This window comes from Symsagittifera roscoffensis, chromosome 9, assembly GCF_963678635.1.
Source record: "Symsagittifera roscoffensis chromosome 9, txSymRosc1.1, whole genome shotgun sequence".
Classification (NCBI taxonomy): Eukaryota; Metazoa; Xenacoelomorpha; order Acoela; family Convolutidae; genus Symsagittifera; species Symsagittifera roscoffensis.
In genome coordinates, this window is record NC_087070.1 from 42,356,597 (window position 1) to 42,378,132 (window position 21,536).

Genomic DNA, 21,536 nt, shown 5'->3' on the forward strand with positions numbered 1-21,536 from the left:
AAACAAACTTTCCTCAAAATTCAAAATTAGAGAAAAATATCGCAAATGTATAGCGGAATCCCTGAAGACTATAAAATCCCTGAAGACTCTCGTTTTTTCAATTGCAATACTCTTTATACCCTAACTTTCAAACTTCAAAGAACAAATAGATACCGTTGAAGTGTTTGGATTTTCTAATTTTTTAGAACTATTTATATTTGGCATTTTTTTTGATAAAGTTAACCCAATTTGAAAAAATTGAACCATTGAATAAGTTTTTTTTTTCACTGGGCAATCTGAATATTGAATTCCATTTCAAAGTTAGAAGTCGATAACATTTTTTGTCACCTTCACATTCTTGCTATTCGATGTTCTAATAAAGGAATTAAACTAAATCTAAACCAAAATCAAAAGTCAAACAGCGAAAAAAATATGTTGAACTTGAACAAATTCAAAGACTTTTCCTGAAAAAATCATTGCAAACTAAAAAAGAGCTTGGAATTTATCAGAAATTGACCAACATGGAATACTGCAAAACCACTCTTGGAAAAAATATCTTTATAAAGTAAAAATAACCAGGAAATCTTACGTAAATCATTTTGAAAGTTGGGCTTTTTTCTAACACTCTCTAAATTTTTCTCAAATTCGACATAAGAAAACTTACTTAAAAAGTATCAGCGTGAAAACAAGGACAAATTTTCACACTCTTAAAAATTGCCGCAAGAACCGTTTTTGTGGGAAAATAGAAAAGACACGGTTTGAAGTTGAGCCTAAAATTGCCAAATAAATAAATAACAAAGATGATTTCAATCCAGATTGTCATTGGGAGACTTATTTTCTACATAGAAGGAAACAAGATGCAAAAAATTGCAATACGAAAACAAAAACGGTTATGTCTGTCTGGTGATTAGTCACCAGTGATTATTGAAAACAAACTGGAGAAAAAAATAACGCAACCAAACAACTTTCAAAACTCAAAAAAATTCTCTATGGAATCTTGTAATTATAAAATTGCTTCATTCCTTGTCTGACAACAAAACGTTAGAGATGAAATAAAAAAATTGAAAGCTGACACACAGTGAGCCCCTTACATCAAAGCAGCAAAATTTGTACCTTTTGATCCGGAAAAAAAAACAGTTTTCAATTCATTTTTTGTGAGAGGCAACTTCATATCACGTTTTCTAGTTCGGATTAGAAAACTTTTTGTGAATTTCCTGGATAAAAATTAGGTATGCCACTATCTAGGGGCAAAAACTAACATAGTAGTAACCATTTTTTTGTAATTTCAAAAACTTTCCCTATTTTTTGTTTTTAAATTTCTCTAGTTGCGTTACTTTTTCTCCAGTATACTGCTAATTTTCCAATAACTTTTAACACAATTTTTACCTAAAATTTTTAAATTTAAGCTGACTCAAATGCTTACAAATTTTGCACATTTGAAGAAAGAACATCCCGAAAAAAATAGGAAAATGGCCTTAAAGCCAAAATCTGAAATTTTTTGATTGCTAAAAATTTTATCTTTAAATCAGGACAAGCGTTTATAAAACGTGAATCAGCAAAACTTGAGAGATATCTGCAGGGAAACCAAGTTCACGAAACGAAACGTGTTTAAAATGTAGCCAAACACACTAGCCGGAAAAAAAGTATATTTCCCAAACATAAAACACTTGCTACCCAAGAGTAACAACTGAAACCATTGTGACCCAAAATTCTCTTACAGAAGTGAAGCTCCACTTTGCAAACAACAGTGAAAAGATCAAAATGACAAAATAAATTTAAGCCAGGATAGTAAACTTCGAATGACAAAGCAACAGTAATTTTTCAAAATTTAAATTCAATTGTGGGGGGAGTAAAAAAAAGCTTGCGATCTGATTCGACTGGAAGAAAAGCTTCATTCTGTCTTATATAATTAACACACACTCTAATGATATACACCACCAGTTCTTAGGGATAATGCATTAATTAAAGCAAATAGAACATCTGCGATCAGTTCGCCAAAGAGAATTGAAGCAGTGCACAGATGCTAAAGACAAAAGCTGAACGCAAATGGGACCAAGTTAGGTCGGAAATAACTAACTTTTTTGTTAAAAAGTTCAGAAAAAACTGGCGTGAAATTGAGTTACGAGACCAGCTGAAAAAATTTAAGAATGGTTTTGGGCGTTTAAAAATAAAAAAAAATGGTAATTCATTGCAACGTTTTTTAAAACAAGTAGAACGGACAAAAGATTAATTAACTATAATTTGCGAATCGACTGAGGACTATCTATTTTGATTTTCTGGGAAACCGAATTCCTGATTTCTAGAAAAAATAAAAAAGAAAGATTTAGATATACATCACCTTTTAAATAGATAAAAATATATTATGTTTCGAAATTAAGCCACAACCAAAATCAAGGGTATAATTTGGTTTATAGAGGGCGACTCAATTGAAGGATCTTTGTCACATTTTTTTGCAGACTAAACAGATTGTTTTCATTCACTGACAATTAAACACCTAAAACAGGACAGGAAACATAAAAAAAAACAATATTAAAGGAAATTCAAACATATATAAACGTGATACAGTTACCTAATGAAAACGTGGTAAAATTTTATTTCGAAAAATTTGATAAAAAACAACCAGCTCATTTTTAATGATTTGACTCCAGTGAGTGACGTCCAGTATAGAAAGAAATTTCATCGAAGATTTGACAATTTCAAGTAAAGCCTTAAGTCTGTAGTAGTACCACTGTTGTCGCACGCGATTTTTTGGTCAAAAGTTTTTAAAAAGTGCCTAAAAACGCTTTTTTTGGCTTTTTTTTTAAATTTGCCTGCGGCGCAGAAACTTTGGTCAAGTTACGGTATTTAAAGTATTTTGAGAGAGCTCAGAAAATTAATTTGGCCGATCTAAAAAAAGGTCGAACAAATTTTGATTTTTTTTAAAATCCACATCCCCCACCTCGAGAAATTCCTAGATTCGCGCCTGTATAGAGGCGAAGCGATACCACACAAACAACAAAATGTAAGTTACCGGAAAGAAAACAAGGAAATCTGTAAAACGAGGAAATAAACTGAAGAAAATTGCGTTCATTAACTTTAAAAAACTCACAGGTGGGGGCAGAACAAATGGCCATTGCAGGTCGGTCAGAAACATTTTTCGGTCTAGCTCTGGTGAAAGGCTTAGATGCAATTTGCAATAGTGCAGAAACCCTGAGAACGTTTGTCTCAAAATTGCTGACCCATATATAACGGAGAAAAAAAATTAATGCAATCAAACAGTTTTCAAAACTCAAAAAAAAATCCCTTATGAAACCTTGTGATAAAAAAAATTGTTTCATTCCTTGTGTGAAAACAAAACGTTTGCAACACATTTTTGTCTGACTCATGAATTGAAACCTTCTGATCTCTGTCTGACAGACAATTTGAAATCTGACAGACATTGAACACCTTGCATCAAAGGAACAAAATTCGACTTTATTCTGGAAAAAAAACAGTCAGTACCAAAAAAGTTTCATTTCATTCTATGAGAGATCGAACTTCACATTACGTTTTCTCGATTGGATTACAAAGCTTTGCCTTCAATTTTTCAATTTTTCAATCAGAGCTTTAAAAAATAAGCTTGTTTCAGTTGTTTTTTTTTTATTTCAAACTTTCTGAGATTTTTTCAGATAAAAACTAGGTATATTGCTATCAAGGGCAAAAACTATCATAATAGTAACCAATTTATTTTGTCTTTTCAAAAACTTTCTCTCATTTATTGTTTTTAATTTCTCTAGTTGCGTTACTTTTTCTCTCTAGTATTCTCCGGCTTTTTAAACACATTTTGAGATTTGAACTTGATACCAAATTTAAGCAATAATTATTTTTGCAATCATTTATCAAACAAGCAAGTCCAACTCAGGATATTTGTGGTTCCAGGCATAGATTTTACTGCCAGTGCAATGTTCCGGAGAAATTGAGTTTACAATACAGCTAAGACGATAGATTTATAACCAAACACTCAGAAAGTCGAAAAATGATTTTGATATTAATTTGAATGAGCAAAAAAATAGAAAATTTGTAATGTTCCTATATAAGTTATTGCATGAGAACATGCAATCAAAATAACCAATCAAAATTGGAAAATGAGCGACAGAGTTTAAGTTGATAACCAGAAGCCAAAAAAAATGGTTATTGACATAAACCTGATAAAATCACCATAAATATAATGGTTAGAACGATATATAGCATTTACCAGTAGTTACTAGCTTGAGTAACCAGTAGTTAAATTTTCAGTCAGTTCTCAAAATGCTGAGCATGTCAGTCATTAGCGCAAATGGCGGCAGAACAAATGATTCAACGGTTTTGCCGAGCAACCCATAAAGTCTAAATTCCGATTTGATGACACTTGCTAATCGCAGGCTTAAGCACTAAGTAATCACAAATTCAATTGTAGGGGCACTTAGCATAGTGGTAAGGCGTTCACTTTAGAATCGTCAGATCGTGTAATCGATCCCATGCCATGGCAATGATAGTGTGTGAGGACGAGCTCTCACTTGACCTCTAGCTTCAGGTCTACCACAACCTGACCAAATTTGGTTGCAATAGTGGTACCACGTGAAATTTCTAGACGCACAAAAACGGCCTTGAGTCGCAAAAAAGAGCTTCGCTCAACAAAATAACACAGTCTGGAATGTGGGGAGATAATACAAATGGGCTATCCTCGAGCAGGAACTACAAAAAAAAATGCACTTACATTGACTTGAAGTAGTCGCCGATTCGGAGAGGCAGAGACGAAGTGTCACAGTCTGCCCAAGACACATTTACACGAACGTAATCTTCACTTACTAACTCATTAATCAAATTCAACTCTTGCAATATGAACACACATCTGAAAACGGCACCCATTGAAACCGGTCTAGCCAATGGTGCAATAGCGAATGCTTTATGACGTTCTTTCTCGTGCTTTAGTTCAGATGAAACAGTCAGCCGAAACTCGACGACGACGCGACCCATGAAAATAAACGCTTCAGGAGCTTGGTAATCGGAGTTTTCTGTTTGAGCGTACAGGTTGAGCAGTTTCGGTCCAAAACTAGTCTCAAGAGGTGATGACAAATTTATCGATGTTCTGTCTTTTTTAAATGAATTTAAATCAATCGAACAGCGGGCCAAAAGCCCACTGGAGCGACTTCCGTGCTTTGAGTCGCACACTGAAATGTAAATCTTTTTCGCAATCGAAGGGTAGTTATGGATGTTCATGACTGCTCCTTCGTTCACCACGTGATTTTGCCATCTCTTCAGTCTTTTAAACTTAGATTTCACTCCATCAAAGCTGACCTCAATTACAGGTCTAAAATCTCTCAAATTGCATTGGGGAAAATTCCGGTTGAGGGCGTCTGAAAAGTCCGGAACATGGCAAACTTCGTAAAGTTTAGTGAATAATTGAACGGGGTGGAGTGATACATTATTCGGTCTGATCACGTTTTCAGAAATATCAGTTTCAGATTCGTCTGAAATTTCCTCGGGTGGGAATGACTCGTTGGGTCCGACTATGGAAACTGTAATTTTAAGGTACCCTACAAACTCGTGATACTCGTTAGTTAGCAGCAACCATTTTTTCTGCATTGAATGGTTCTCGTATGCATAAACATCTTTAAGCTGGAGATCAAAGGCTCCGATAATTTGGTCTCGGCTCAATAAATTTCTACTACTCATCAGCTGAAAATTGATAATTTCGGAGAGCAGTAAAGTGTGAGCTTTTTTCACATGGAACAAGAAAATTTCATTCCAATAAGGGTTTTCAGCTGACCTTTTAGATGGGGTTAATTTCTTGCTGTCAAAAAGTGTAACCTTTACATACGGTCGGATTCCAGAGGCTTTGACATTTCGACACTCCCATATTTGAACTTTGACCGAATAATCGACGGCAACTTCTTGCTGACTTGCAACAGACATTTTTCAGCAAAATCAATTCCAACGCAGAACTTTCCTTATTTTCATTTCATGTTTTCATAAAAAAAGAATGAACAAAATGTTAATCCTTAAACTAAACTGCTCATGAACAATTTATAAAAAGAGATGATCAAATTTACGGGAACGATGAATTGTTGCATATGACAAAGAAAAGGAACGTTATCTTTGTTCGGTGAAAAAGAGACCAAGGTTTTTTGAAGGAGCATAAAATATCATTTTCTTGTCGGGTGTAACTTACCTGTACGATAGTCTAAATCTGAAGGAAAACGCGCTGCGCTCTTTCCAACGTTCATTGCACCAATTTTTTTGCAATTTTTAAGCGGATTGCTTTCGACAAAGGCAATTTAAAAAGAGACTCGCGACCTCGTCAAACTTACTGCCATACAACTTAATCAGCGCCCGTGTTGTAACACTGAGTTAGGACCGAGTTGGTTAACTCATAGAGTAATTTCGGATAGGGTACACCGTCTGCTCGTCACGCTATCTTATTTTCGGCCGGATAGATTCGTGCAACTTCTTAGTCTAATACCGATCCTAATCTTACTCTTATACTATCTAGTCTCAGGTTGTTTAACTAGTCTCTGCTAGGCTCAATAGATCTAGGGTATACTGGTTTATTGCGGCTGCTGAAGTGCTCGGGAGAGTCCAACTAATTTCTAAGTTAAATTCAAATCTCTCTCTCGTGCTGAAATTACAAGTAACTTCAGCACTTACAAATAAGTGGGTTGTTAGTTAGATGAATCATGATTGGTTAATATTAAATACTTTACATTGGTAAAATATCTAAATTATCCAATCATAAAATGTAGTTTAGATCAGGTTCCACCCATCCGGGTTTTACAGAGTTTTTTAGAATAGTTCTTCTGCAATTCGAAGGATGGATGATGGAAGTTGGTGTTTGGCGAACATCTTATCTCTTCTGTTTCCTTTTTGTTAAAGAAGTTCCAGGAAGCTGGAGTTAGAGACATAAGACGTTGTGTCTTCTAGTGACAACGACTAAGTCTTTGCAACAAACTCAAATCTGATTTCAGAATGGTTGGCTATGTCAGGTTTTTCTGTTCTGCGTGGAGAACTTTTTTGTGTCTGATTTAGTTTGGGAATGGCGTGGAGATTGTGCATGGAGGGGATGCCTGGTTACTCGGATCTGTACGTATACTTGAACATCGAGGTGGTCATTGGTCTAGTTCAATGAAGTCCTTTTCTGCGAAGTCAAGTCGTACTCTAAATCCTTTGAGTTGTGATTGTGAGTGGCATATCGATTGTGGTTGGTCCTTCTCTCTCGAGTGTAGTGGGGTCGTTTTGTCTTTAGATGTTCGTCCTTGGTGTTGTATTCTGATCTATGTATTGCATAATGTAATTTACATTTTATAAAACATTTATTAGTTTAATATTTTTTAATTATGATTTTAGTTAGTTGTTTTCACAAAAGCTTTTTGTTTTAGTTCGGTTATTTTGAAGAGTTACTCACACTTGAGTAGCTCTTATTAAAAATAGAGGTGTGGTCACAAAGCGTGGATGTAGCGCGGTGGGTTAGGCCGGCTATAGAGCATGCTCAGGACGTCCTTCCTGGTGGGTTAGGCCAGGAATGGGAGTATGATTTCATGCGGTTTTTGTGAGGGGTCCTGTTATGTGACAACGTTTTATGTTGGGTTTGTTGTGGTTTTTCTTATGTCTTGTTGGTTATGTCCTTTTTCCAAAAATCAAATTGTTTGTGGTATGGGTTTGTCTTTCGACTTTTTTGTGTTTTATTATTTCTTTCTTAGACTTTATAATAGTCTTCAAAAGAATAAATTATCCAGTTTTAAACTGGGTTAATCCGGTTTGGGTACCGTTGGTTTCCTTTTCTTAGTCATGCTGTTATTCTATGATTTGTGGTATTTAGTAAGCTGCGTTGGTTAGTTTTGTTTAATATATGATTCCTTTCCAACCGGGTTAAAGGAAAGTTTGAAACATGTTATTATATGTTAGAGTTGTTGAGTGTGAAAACTTGAAACTGAAATTCATTATTTTAAACAATTCTTCGTGGGCGAGCTGTGCGAGTGTGGATAGAATTTCTGTGCGAATGAATGAAAATATCAAAAGGTTAGTACTGCAATTGCATTTTATTAATTTACTGCATAGAATTTGGAAATTTACTGCTAGTTATGGGGGAATTTTAAGTTACAAATTTTCATTATAATTAGATTTACTGCTTGTGGGGAAAATTTTAGAAATGAATTTACTGCATTGGTATTAAATTTATAAATTTATAAGTGTAAGAGATTAATAGAATTGTTGAAGTCTGTTTGATGAAATTTGCGATCTTTATTTGTTTTTTGTGGTTTTTGTAGGTGATCGTCGGATGAAGGCTAAAAATCTAAGGAAAACATGGATAAAGTATGGTGAGTTTTTTAATATTTCAATTAGTTAGTTATATTCATTTAATTCATACTTACCTGTTAGTCGTCGGGGAAAAAACCGTGGGGGAAGATGTCATGAATTAGTTCTGAAGTTGTTAGTAGTTTAGCTAAGATGCGGATGATATTTTTAGTTTGAAGCAGTGGCCAAAGCAATTGAAGTGCCTTAATAGTGGTTAGTTCTTCAGTGCCAACTGCAAACTCATAAGGTGTGTTTTGGATTAGATTATATAATTTGTGATTGAATTTAGTGTTGTGGATGAATTCTAAAATTGGGATTTCTATGGGTTGTACAAACTCGTGCGGGATAAGGAAGGGTCGGGATTCTTCGGCGTTGAAGGTCTTGGTGATGGGACAGAAGATGTACATTTGGGTTATGGGGTCATAATTACGAAGAATACCATGAAGGTTAGTGTCTTTAATACAATATGTGAAATTTAGGAAAAATGTTGAAGTGTATTTGGAATTAATGAATTGAAAACGATGGTGTGGTTGTCTAGAGGGTGTGTGTAGGTCAAAGTGATTTTGGATGAAGCGATAATAACTATATGTGTGGGTTTGTTTAGTGCGCAACATAATATCGTGTGAGCAGTGTAAATCTCTTTCGTGTGGTGCAAGGAAATGAAAGGTTAGTGAAAATATTTGGAAGCGTTCTTTGAAACTTTCGTATGCTTGTGTGTCTGTTAGTGCTTCTGAAATAATGTGATCAAACTTTCGGTCGAAGATGTTTAGTGTAAATATATATGGTGTCTTGATGAAAAATTTCTCGGTAATTTGTGGATTAGCGAAGCGATCGTCGTCTAAGAATTGATCTTGGTTAGCTCTGATGATGTTGTGATCATAGTATTCGAGTGTATATTCGTTAGCTCTAGGTGCAGTGTGTGTTTTTAGTGATTTTTTATATCCAACGTAAGTAAATTGTCTAGCGGTTAGTGGTGTAGTGAGTCGATATAGCATGTCCGTATTTCGCTCTATATCGATGTGAGTGTTAGATAAAGGTAAGCAAAGAGGGTTAGTAAAATGATAATATGAGGTCCAAGAGAGAGTGGGCATTAAAACGTATTCATCTACAAAGTTGCGTGTTTCGTTAGTGTCGTGGGGGGTGTTTAAGGTGTATTGTGGGAATGAGGGTAAGGTGATGGCTAAAAATTCTTTTGTGTTAGTATGCTTGGGGTGGTTGATGTATTCACGGGCTGTTCCTGGTTTTGCTGGGAAAGGATGGTTGGGGAACTTTCTTTTAAAAGTGCGGTAAGCTCTATTAGTGTTGAGTGAAGATTCAGTTGATGTGGATGATGGTGCTAATGATTCAGTATAATTTGAAGAGGGTGTAGGGGTAGGGGGGTTGGATGAATTTATTGTGGAGGAGATTTGGTTTATGGTTGGGGTATTAAGGTGGTAGGGTTGTTGTTGAAGGGTAATAAAATTATCTAGCTCTGGGGAGATTCGGGGGGTGTCTGGAGAATGAGATGATTGGTCAGAATGGTATGAGGAGTAGGTTGGGGTAACTTGGGAAGCATAAGAGGGTGTGGGAGTGATTGGGTCAGGGTTATTGGATAATATGGGTTGAAAAGGGGGTTGAGAAAAATTAGAAGAGTTATGAAAATTATTGGATGGGGATGGTTCTGAGTCGGCAAATTCATCGGGGGTTTCAATATTCGGGTTATTGAGTTGTGAGATGGAATATAAAACTGAGATGTGTGAATTAGTGTCGGAATTCATGCCTGATGTTACATTACTAGGTGGAAAATCGGGTGGCGGAAAAGCAAAAAGTGGTATTATTGGGATTGGAGAGGTAAGATTGGTTGGGTGGGAATTTGATCGGTGTAGTGATCCAAGTTGGCGGCTCATCGTGGGCTAAAAAAATGATTATTTTGAGACTGAAAAGCGGTGGTATGGGGTTGTTCAATAATTTGTTCATAAGTATTATCATCTTGTGACTGGTGTGTCATTATATGTTGGATGGGACTTTGTGATGTGGTGAGTCGAAAATTTGGATTATGTGTGATGGCTAAATTTCGAAAATTTCGTGGGACTAGGGATAGTGGATGGTTATTTGGTAGGGCTGGTAATTGTGGTGCCGTTGGCGTTATGTCTACATTGTTATGTTCTTCGTCGTATGTATTTTGTCGTGTTGCTATTTTTGTGTTATATTCTTTTATTTGTGCGTCTAAAAGAATTTTGTTTATAGATGTAGAAAAGATTCCAAAAAATCCTGCAAAGAGTATGCGTGCTACACTTGCTTGTCGATTGACTTGTGTGTGTATAGCACATGTGTTGTAGATTCCTTTTAAAAGTGAGAAAAGAAATCCAATAAAGTTAAACATTGCGTATAAAATAGTCAATTTTTCTAAGATGTAGTAGGGCCATCCTAGAAAATCGAGGATCTCATTTTTGAGTGTAACAAAGCTAAAAATGTTAATTGGTGATATATCTTGGGGACGGTATTTTTCACCGTTTAGATATATATAATCTTTAATGTCTTTAAAATATCCGCTATAGTCTTGCGTGTAGATATCGGCAAATCCTGCGGTTTCTGCAAGTTTGCGTAAATTTTGGTCTATTGATTGTCTTTGTATAGTGTCCATTTGTGTTAATAATTCTTGGAATTGTTGAGTTCTAATGTGATGTTGAATATCTGATTTTGAATAGATTCCTATTGATTGTAAGTCTATATTTGGGTTTCGAGCAATAGCGCGAATGCTTTCTGGTGAAAATTTTTTGAGTGATTGCATTAATGTGGGATATGGAGTGAGAAGATAATATTTATTTTCATCAGGGTTTAGTTGTACTACATTGTGGCTGTTTTCTGATCCACATGGGACTGCGGTATCCCAGAAATAGGTTCTTCGTGAAAGTGTATCCACGAAATGTACTTTATTCTTATAAAAGATAGGGATTCTTTTATAACATCGTTTATCTTCAAAAACGTATAGTGGTGATATTTTTTAGTACAAGTATAAAACCATAAGATGTTTCCTTCATAGTCTAAAAAATTTGATCTATTTCCAGATAATAAGTATCCTGCATAGGGTATTTTTAATACTGCTAGTGCAAGTGATTGTAATATTTGTGTTCGTTCTAATTCGCATAGTTGGTGTAGTGTTTCTAATTCGGAGAGTGACATTTCTTGAAAAATTCGGCTAATTGTATAATCTAGTTTCATATCTAAATGAATATCATAGTGGATATTACCGAAATATGTAGTATTCATTAGTGATAATTCTTGTAAGCGTGTGCTTCTGGTGTCATGGGGTTTTAGATGTCCACCAGGTTGTCCGTTGCTTTTTTCAAAATTAACTGGTATATAGGATGTTCCTTCGTTTGGAGGATGACCTGTGGCATATGGGTCAATTTTTACTTTTCCAGTGGTCATGTCGAATCCTTTTTCGTATTCAACTAATATTTCAGAGTATTGTGTTCTGTGAAGTGGATTCCTGTATTTACATGCAAGTTCTGTTTCTTGATATATTTGAAAACGTGTCAATTTATTTTCTATATTGTCTATGTTTCTAAAATTAGAACTTAGTTTTCGTGATGGATGGACTTGTTCATATGGAATTGATTGTATAAAATATTTTTCGTGAAATTTTATCATACGAGCGTGTATTTTTGCTACTTGAAATGTTGTACATGTATCTTCGGGGAACCAAACAATTGTTGCTTGTGTTCTCGTTGTAGGGTCGCAATAACCTTGATCATTTTTACAAGGTAATCGGATTCCTTGATAGATCATAGTATTATCTGATAAATCTCGTGTTAGTTGTATTTTTTCGAGTTGTATTTTCCAATCAAAAAACATTATTTCTTGGTATCCTTTATTTTTTGTGTCTGCTTTGCAGTTTGATGGGTCATTTATACCAATGTGTGGTATCCAATGTTTATCGTGTAGGTCATAGGTTAATCGTCCGTGTGCGCCGTTATACGGGTATTTTTCGTCTAGTTTTATAAGTCCTTGGTGTCTTTCAAGTTGTGATTGATGTACAGAGTCTGGAAAAACTTGAAAATTAACTAACTTTCTTTGGGAGTTTTTATTTCGTGTGATGTTTAGTCTAAGTAATTCATTTTTACAATCGTCGGGATTGAGATGTAAAAGACGTTCTATATTACTTTGATAGAATGATTCATGGTCAAGTCGGTTTTTGTTTCCGTTCGAGACTTGTGAACAATGTACTTTCTTTTCGGAAAATGTTGCTGTGAATTGATAACCTGTAACTGTTGTTGCTCGGGCTTTTGAATAGAGTGTTGCTATTACATCTGTGGTTTCTATAGCTTGTGGTTCTGTTTCACATTGTGATACTTGATTTATTGCATATTTATGTAGTGTTTTTTGTTCATTTTCTTCACAATCGTAATGTGTTACTAATAAATCTTGTGGTCCTGTACGAGGGGAAGGGTTTATGTTTTGATTTGAGATTACTAGAAAAAGGAGTTGGAGAAAAATTAATAATTTTAGAATATACATGTGTATGATAATCCTGAGTATGGATTATAAAATGTAATGTAGCCAATTGTGTTTTTGGTATATCTGTCGTATTTGTATATTACTTCAGTAGTTATAAACGGTGGTGGTAGTGATTGAGCTGTTATGTTAGGTGGATTTAATGGGTAGGGATGTTGGGTAATATTATTTAACTTAACTGTGATTTCAAACTTTAATTGTAAACTGTTTTGTTGGAGTATTTGAATATTGTGATCAGGGATATCGTTGTGAATATCTTGGCGATATTGTAATCTATTAAGTGCCCAGTTATGAAGGCGGTTACTTTCTTGATGTTGTCCAAATAATGGTGGAGGTGCTGTAAATGTATTCCAATCTAGTCTTAAAGGAATATTTATTGATGATTGTTCTCGATATCTGGCGTCGAGATTATTTGGAAAATTTAAGTTAAAAGGTGGTGGTGAAATCTGGCTTATTGATGGTGTTGATGGTAGTGATAATGTTTCTGGTAGTGATGAGGATGTTGTTGTATCCGTAGAAATATCTATGGGGTCATTAACTAAATTTGGTTCACCTTGTGTAAATGAATGTGTAGTCCAATATGGAAATCGTGATGTTTGGTTTGTGGGGTTGAAAGGATTTTCACGTATTTGCTCAGATGTTGGTGTTGAACCTAAGTAATCTGATGGTAGGCTTGAGGTGCTACGTTGTGAAAGAAGCGTAGGGGTTTCTGGTAATATACCAATGGGGTTTTCTGGAGTGTTTTGTGATGGGGATTGAGGTATATCAAAATGAACTCGGGGAGTTTGAAGATTTCTGTTTCGTCGAGGATGTATAATTTGTCTATTTATTTCGACTGTATTTTGGTTTTGACTAGAATTTCTTATTCTACTTAGTTCTTGTGGTAGTGTTGGGTATAGGTTATATGTTGGTTCGCTTAAAGGTGCTTGTCGTTGAACTGGTTCTAGTGGTTCTGATAAACGAGCATGTCGTTCTTCAAAAGTGTATGGATTGTCTTGAAAAGAAATTCGTGTAGATGTTTGAGGATTTTGAGTAGTTGAAGGTGGTGTTTGGTTATCTTGGGATGATGTCGGTGAAGACTGATTCTGTGACTGTTGGGTAGCAATTTTTGATGGATTTTTGAATTGTTACTTTAGTGGGAAGGTTTATGTTTATTATAGTATTCTTCCAAAAAAAGAATTAGAAGGATTGTTGCTAGGGCAAATGTGAAGATTGCTTTCTTTATACATTTACATATTGTCAAAATGAGGGATGATAAAAATGTTATGAAAATTACAAACAATAAAAAAATATCGGTTCTACTGAAAATTGTTCGTATCATTTAGACAAGTTATATGACTCGTACCTGTGGATGTAATCAAGGGTTTTGGAAAGTTGGAGGAATAGTTCGAGTATAGTGTAGAAAATTAAAAAAATGTTACAAAAAATGATTAGGATTATTAGAAAAGATTCAAGTATATCAAAAAGAAATATTATAAAGGTTTCAAGTATTGTAAAAAAATGTTTAAGATTTATGAGTATTTGAGTAACTGATTGAGAGAAGAGCATTTAAGAAATGATCTCTTGGTCGAATATTTTTTGCTGTTTGAGGCGATTTTCTAGTGTGGTCGGATTATTTATTAGTTTTTTGACAAGTGGGTTGAGTTTTGTAAAAAATTGTTGGGGGCAATTTTCATGGTGACTGGGAGGTCGTCTTTTTCTTTATTTTTGTTTGTCAAATGATCCGGGGTATGGTGAGATTTTTATACTTTAGGCTAATTAAAATGTTCATTTTGTTACTTTAGGCTAAGTTAACAAATTTGCTTTGGGGGTATTCGTGGTCTGAGTTGGGGAAATATTGTTGATCTTTGGGTTATTAGATAAGGGAGGGGTACGGTATTATGGTGATATTTATTTTAGTTGTCAAGTTGGAGTGGTTTGCTTATTTTTGACCTGGGGGTCGTAAAGTTATAGTTATAGATGTGCCTGGAGTTCTATATGATTCGTCTAATTGGTCTTAGTTTGAGTTAGAGAAAGTGACGGATTGGATGAATCCTATTAGTCTATTTTGAACTAGAATTATTACGTACTTGTCAGCATGTTATTTTGAAAAATGTAAATGAAAAATGTTTCGAAGGTTTCAAGATAGTGAAGTATAATGTTAAAATTACTTTTGAAATTCCACTTTCTTCAAAATTTTAGATTGGGGGATGAATATTTTATAGTTTTTACGTGGTTGATTTCGGAGTCTTGTTGTTTTTCTACTTTCTGATTTGTCGATTTGTTCTTGGGGTATTATTTGTTCGGTCATTTTTCTATTTTTTCTTTGTTTTGGGGATTCTTTATGGTTTTGTGTATTGTTTTTGGTGGCGATTGGTTTTGTGTTTTGATTTTCGGTGGGGTTATCATTTTGTTCTGTGTTTTTCAGATGTGGTTCATTTTGAATGATTTTTAATCCTGTGAAAGAATATAATTGAGTTAATTCGCGGAGTGCGTGTTCTTTTGGGTAATAAGGTAATAGGTTGTTTCGATGTTGAACGATTTCTTTTGTGTTTGAGTCGGTAATTTTATATGTGACATCAGTGGGTTTTGCAATTATTTGGTATGGTCCTTTTCGAAGGGGTTGTAATTTTTTAGAAATTCCTTTTTGAGTATTAAAATTAGGTATTAAAACAAATGTTCCAATTTTTAAATCGGAGGCTGGTGTAAAACGTGAATTGATTTGTTCATTAATGTTTTGTCTTTGTAATAACTTTTTTGTTATTTTTTGATAAATTTCATTGTGTTTTTTATCTCTATTTAGAATCCATTCGGTGTGTGTACCGGAGGCTAGTTTAAGAATTTGTGGGTGATGAAAATGATCTTCATCGTGTGTATGCAAAGGTAGGTTATAACAAATTGAGTCTTTATTTGGTTGACAATAACCTTGTGCGTTTTTATGAGAATTTGCTGTAAACATTATTGGTTTGCGTGGCTTTTGGTTAAAAACCATTTCGTATGGTGACATTCCTAAAGTTGTCGTAATTTGTGAATTATATGCTAAGGGAAATAATTTTACATCTGCTGACCATTCGGTATATTTTGTATCATTTCCGTTGATGATACATCTAAGATATTCTTGTAATGAACGGTTCATACCTTCGACTAAGCCGTTTGTCCAAGGTGCATGAGATGTACGTGGTTTGTGTTTAATGTTATATAAATGACATAGTGTGATAATTTCATTATTTATGAATCCTGTACCGTTGTCTGTAACTAAAATTTCTGGTAGTCCGAATTTTGCTATCCAGTGTTCATAGAGTGTTGTGTAAGCGTAATAAGCGTTACAATGTGGTACTGGGTTAAGTGCTACATAATGTGTAAATGCGTCAACAATTACCATAATGTAGGAGTTTCCTTCTGATGAGGGTGAAATTGGTCCTTTGGTATCAAATGAGATACGATGGTTAAAGTACAAGCTTTGTCCTTTAAAATCTTGTTTTTGTGCTATTTGTTTTTGATTTGGGTAAGGTTTATTTAGTTGACATACTATACAGTCATTGCATAGTACTTTTATCCAAATTGGTGCATTTGGGAAATAAAAGTTTTGTATAAAATTTGAATATGTTTTCTCTGATCCAGAGTGTCCTTTAATATTTTGTGTATGTGAAATATTAAAAGCTATAAGAATCATACTTAAAGGGAGACAGGGAACTGTAGATTCATTCAGGTTATACTCTAAAAGGTCTGTATTTTCGTTAATTGTTGTGTTGTTAAATTTGCGAAAGTATCGGAGGAGTGTTTTGTTTCCTAGAATGGTTGAATCTGCCTTGATAGGTTTAGTTTTATATTTGTGCCATGATTTCAGTTGTCGAATTACTGGGTCAAGGTTTTGATATTGTTTCAGTGTTGAAATTGTAATTATTTCTGTTGGGGGGAGAAAAATGTTTTCGATTTCTAATTTAGATAAGGGTATTGTATCAAGTGGGTCGTGAAGGTCAAAAACTTGATTTATTGTGTATTTTGAATCATTTGTTTGTGGTCCTGATAAATTTATTTTATCAGTTAAATCTTCTTTTTCAATTAGTGGAAAATGGTCTTTCTTAGGCGGGTGTTGTTTTGTTCGTTTTTGTTGGGTGTTATTTTTTATCCATTGAGAATATGGGATTGGTTTGAAAGTTGATGTTCCAAGTAGATCAACTTCATAATGATTATTTTGACAATCTAAATAAAGTGGGAAATGTTGTAAACTATTTATTTGTGATTGTTCAATATCAGTTTTTACTGCATATTTGCATTCCAATCGGGGTGATGTTTCGTTTTCTGCAAGGTAGAATTTTATGTTTTTGGGTATTTCAACTGTTGTTTTTCGTGTAAGTAATTCAGGTGGTGTATTTCGACTTAAGGTGTCTGGTAATGCAAGATTTTTTCCTGCAGTCCAAACTATATGTAAGTTTGGAAATTTCATTAGAATTAGTTGAAATCTGTAAACTCGGTGGTTTGGGTTAGATTTTTGTGTAAAGAGAAAGATGATTGGTTTATGGTCTGTGAATAGAACTGTTGGATGTTTTGATCCAAGTATCAGAAATTCATATTCTGTCAGTGTATATATTATGGCTGTACATTCTCTCATTAGAGTTGAGAGTCGTAGCTCTGCTTGAGTGAATAATCGAGAATTTGCTGATATGAGGTTCATTTTATTTGTACCATTATGTGATTGTAATAGTGCTGCACCGATGCCAAAGTTCGAAGCATCGCACATTGCATAAAATGGTTGATTTGAATCTGGAATTGTGTTTGAAATTTGTTCAGTTAAAAGTTTCTTTACTTCTTCAAATCGTGTTTGATGTTCTGTGTTCCATTCAAAATTATTTTGTTGTCTAAGGATGTTATAAAATGGTCGTAGATATAATTGCATTTTATAAACATATTTACTTAAAAAGTTTAACATTCCAAGAAATTCTTGGATTTTCTTTTTATTTGTTGGTGGTTGAAGTTTTTGAATAGCGTCAATGCGTGATTTCAATGGAGTGATTGTTTTTCTTTCTATATTATGTCCTAAGAATTTAACTCTTGTCAAAAAGAAGTGTGATTTATCGGGGGCGGCCTTCAGATTTTCGTTCTGAAGTATTTGGTGATATTTTTCTAAAACATTGAACATCTCGTCTTTTGTTTGTGATTGCATAAAAACATCGTCTAAATAGGTGATTGTGTTTTTCTTGAGTATCAGTGGTCTAAAAATTTTGCTCATAAAAGCTGAAAATGCTGCTGGTCCTATGGATATTCCATAGAATAAACGGTTGAATTCATATTGTTGGTTTCCGATAACAAATTGTGTTAAACGTCGTGATTGTTCATCTAGTGGCATTTGATTGTATGCACTATTCATATCGGCGGTTGTAAAGTATTTGCCGTTTATTTTTGTTAAAATAACTTGTATTGGTTCAATGGGCCAATTACATTTTGATTCATCTATAAGTGAATTGAGGTATCTAGCATCGAGAACGATTTTTAATGATTCTCCTTTAGCTAGAATGATAACGGGGTTGATAAATGTCTTGCCTTTTGGTTGTTCTTCTTTATTAACTGGTGATCTAATGTTGTATTGTTCTAAAATATCGAGTAATCTGTTCACTTTATCATGTAAGTGAATTGGTACTTTACTTGCTCTCTGTTTTTTGAAAACTGCGTCTGGTTTTAACGGGAGATGTAGTGATGAACTGATTTTTCCAACATCGAATTTTGATGTTGCATAGACTGATGAATATTTAATTAGCTGTTTGGCTAACTTTTCGAATTCGTCTTGTGTTATTTGTGAATGTTGGAAATTAAACATTGTTAAAAATTTTTGTTGGTCCTCTGTGTAGTTACTTATGTTGAATGTAGGTTTGAAATATGGAGTTTTTGTGAAATAATCCGTATTTCTGTTTTCGTTGCTTATTATATTATTTATAGATAATTCTTCATTAAGAATTGTAGATTGGCAAATATCTAGTAATTGGAGTATATTATTTACGCGATAGGCTTTTTCGTGTATTGGTGATATTGTAGCGTTGGTTTCACAATATCCTAAAAGTCCTAAAGGTAATGTTACTTTGTAAGGTGTGTTGTTATAGACATGTAAGGAAATGATATCGGAATTCGAATTTTTCAAATATTTTATGGATGAGATTGTGATTTTGAAAAATTTGTGAATAGGTTTGAATTCAAATTCTGACATATAAAATTTTTGTTTGTTTTGTTCTTTATCATATTGGTGAACTTGTTTGATTGAAAAATTATAGATATTTCCTGATAGTGGTTTTAGGTGTTTTCTTTGTTGGTTAAATATCGGGTAGAATTTTGAAAAGAATGGTGGTTGTTTATTTAATCTTTGAAAAAATGTTAAGGATGTTTCTTTTGTTTTTGTATATTTATCTTTGATTAATATTTTACTATTTAGTATGTTAATTGTTGGTATATACTTCGAAATAAATGGTATTCCAATGATATTATATTTAATGTCAGTGATATGGAATATTTGTTTAAATGGCTTATTTAAAATTTTGCTTTGTTCCATTGTTCTGGTGGGGAGGAGAAATAATTGGATTTTTCCGTAGTTTATCAATGTTGATCCTTGTGCTGTTGCTAACTTACTGGAGGTTTCAAGAGGTGTTAGCTTTGGGTGTAAAGTTTTTATTTCATTCCATGTGGGGATGTTTATTATGTTTGATTCTGCTCCTGAATCAATTAAAAAATCTATTTCAAGGTCTGGTGGTTGAAATTCTTTATTTCTTGGGCTTTCTAAGAGAAATGGTATTGTCCAAATTTTTTCTTTGGGTTGTTCTTTTTGTATATTTTGATAAATGTGGTTTGTATTCAAGCATTTTGTTTTGGTATTTTTATTGGTTTGATTTGTAGTGTTAATCTCATTTGTTTCTTGCGTCGTTGGTGTGGAATTTATGGGTGTAGTGTAATAATTTTGAAGAAATTCTGATTGATTTTCATATATGTGTGATGAAAAAGGTTGTTCATATATGACAGATTCATAGTCATTTTCGACTTTTATCATATTGATAGAAAGAGTGTTTTCAGTATCACTTTCTGAATCTGATGATGTACAGTTTATTTGATTGAGTTGTAACGTATCAGTTACTGTGTCATCAATACCTGGAGGGTCTGATGTTGTTTCTGGATTAGATTGTACTTGATTGATTTGTCTTTGATGTTTAGGTGTACTACTTCTGTGGCGATTATTAGAATTATTATAGTTATTATTATTCCGGTGTGGTGATTGGGAATAATTTCTATAACGATTATTATAACTTGAGTGTCGATTTTGTGAATTATTTCGCGATCTGTTTTGGTAATTATTGTTTGGTCTGTTATAGTTCGATCTATTATATGAGTTATTCCTTGATTGATTGTTCGGGTAATTCTGGTTTCGGTTGTTTGAATAACTTCTATTTCGATTATAGGAGTAGTTTCTATTCCTATTGTATGATGAATTTCGTGATTGGTTGTTTGGATAGTAGTTATTTCTTGATTGGGAATTACATCTAGAAACAAATCGTTGTGTATTTGAATTTGATCTGGAGTAGTTATTTCGACTATTTGGTCTATTGTAGTGATTTTGTGATGAATTATTCGTGTTTCTTCGTTCTGGTGATCTTCCTCTATAACTTGAGTTATATGGTGATTGATTTCTTGTATAATTTGTATTGTTCGGGAGTGGTTTTCCTGAACTGTTGTTGCTGTAGACTGTTTTGTTCGGCAGATTTTGATCTTTTTTCATGTATTGATAGAATGATTTATTTGGTTCTTTATATTTTTGAGGTTTATTTTGATTGTCTTGCTGTTTTTGTCTACATTCGGAAATACTATGTCCGTATCGTCGGCAATAATTACACCATTTTTTGAAAGATGGTTTGCCTTTAAAGTTTGGGTTCTTTTCATAAATATTGAGTATTTCAGTGATTTTTTCAACGAGGTCTGTCTCTGATTCCTGTATATTATTAATATTAGTGGGAGTCGTTTCAATTCTGTTAACGTATTGTAATTTCAGATTTTCCGTTTCTTCTAGTTTCATCGTGATTTCTGCTTGTTCTAATTTGTCTACTAGTTTTCGAAAATCTAAATCGGGTTCTCGAATTGAAGAAGGATGGGATGCTCTCTTTTTTATTGCTATTTTCCTTAATTGTGGTGTTAAGGTCATCATTAAGATTTCTGTCATCTTTGTGTTTTTATAGTCATGTGTATTTAATGAATATGCTTTTCGAACTAGTGTTTCGATTCGTACTGCTATTTGCTTGATGGTTTCGTTTGGTAATCTGCGAATTTCATTACATAAAACTCTTTGTTGTTGTTTGTTTCTTTCGGAGTCAAACATTTTTGAAAATTCCTGTGTAAACCTTTTCCAGTTTGATTTTATTTCTAGAGGTAGTACTGAAAACCATTTTTGGGCTGCGCCATCTAAGGTTGTTTGTATTAACGCTGTGCGTCGATGTATCCAATTTTGATGTAGTGGCGTATTAATTGGTTCAGGTCCAATATTTAAAATCAGGTTTGCTGTTACTGCATTTAAATAATCTTCTACAGAGTATTCAGGGTCTGTTCCTGTGAAAACCATTAAAGGTTTGTTTGATGTTATTGATGATCCACCCATAAGGTATGGATTCATTGTCATTTGTAATGATTCTGCTGCATTTGGCATTTGAGAAAAATTTGAAAGTTGGTTTCTTGTTATTTCATGTTGTTGGAGATAATATGGGAGTGGTATTTCATTTTACATTTGTGATGCTTGATACGAGTGTGCAGTCATTGGATTTTGTTGT

At 33.8% G+C, this 21,536-nt stretch overlaps 1 protein-coding gene across 1 annotated transcript in view; it reads right to left on the reverse strand.

Annotated features, from left to right (window-relative positions):
- Positions 1-21,536, reverse strand: part of LOC134854852 (dysferlin-like) — a 76,787-nt gene that overhangs the window by 16,767 nt on the left and 38,484 nt on the right. Inside the window, exon 5 of the mRNA XM_063871211.1 lies at positions 4,694-5,655. Within this exon, the coding sequence (XP_063727281.1) occupies positions 4,694-5,655 (962 nt within the window). The remainder of the gene's footprint in view (positions 1-4,693; positions 5,656-21,536) is intronic.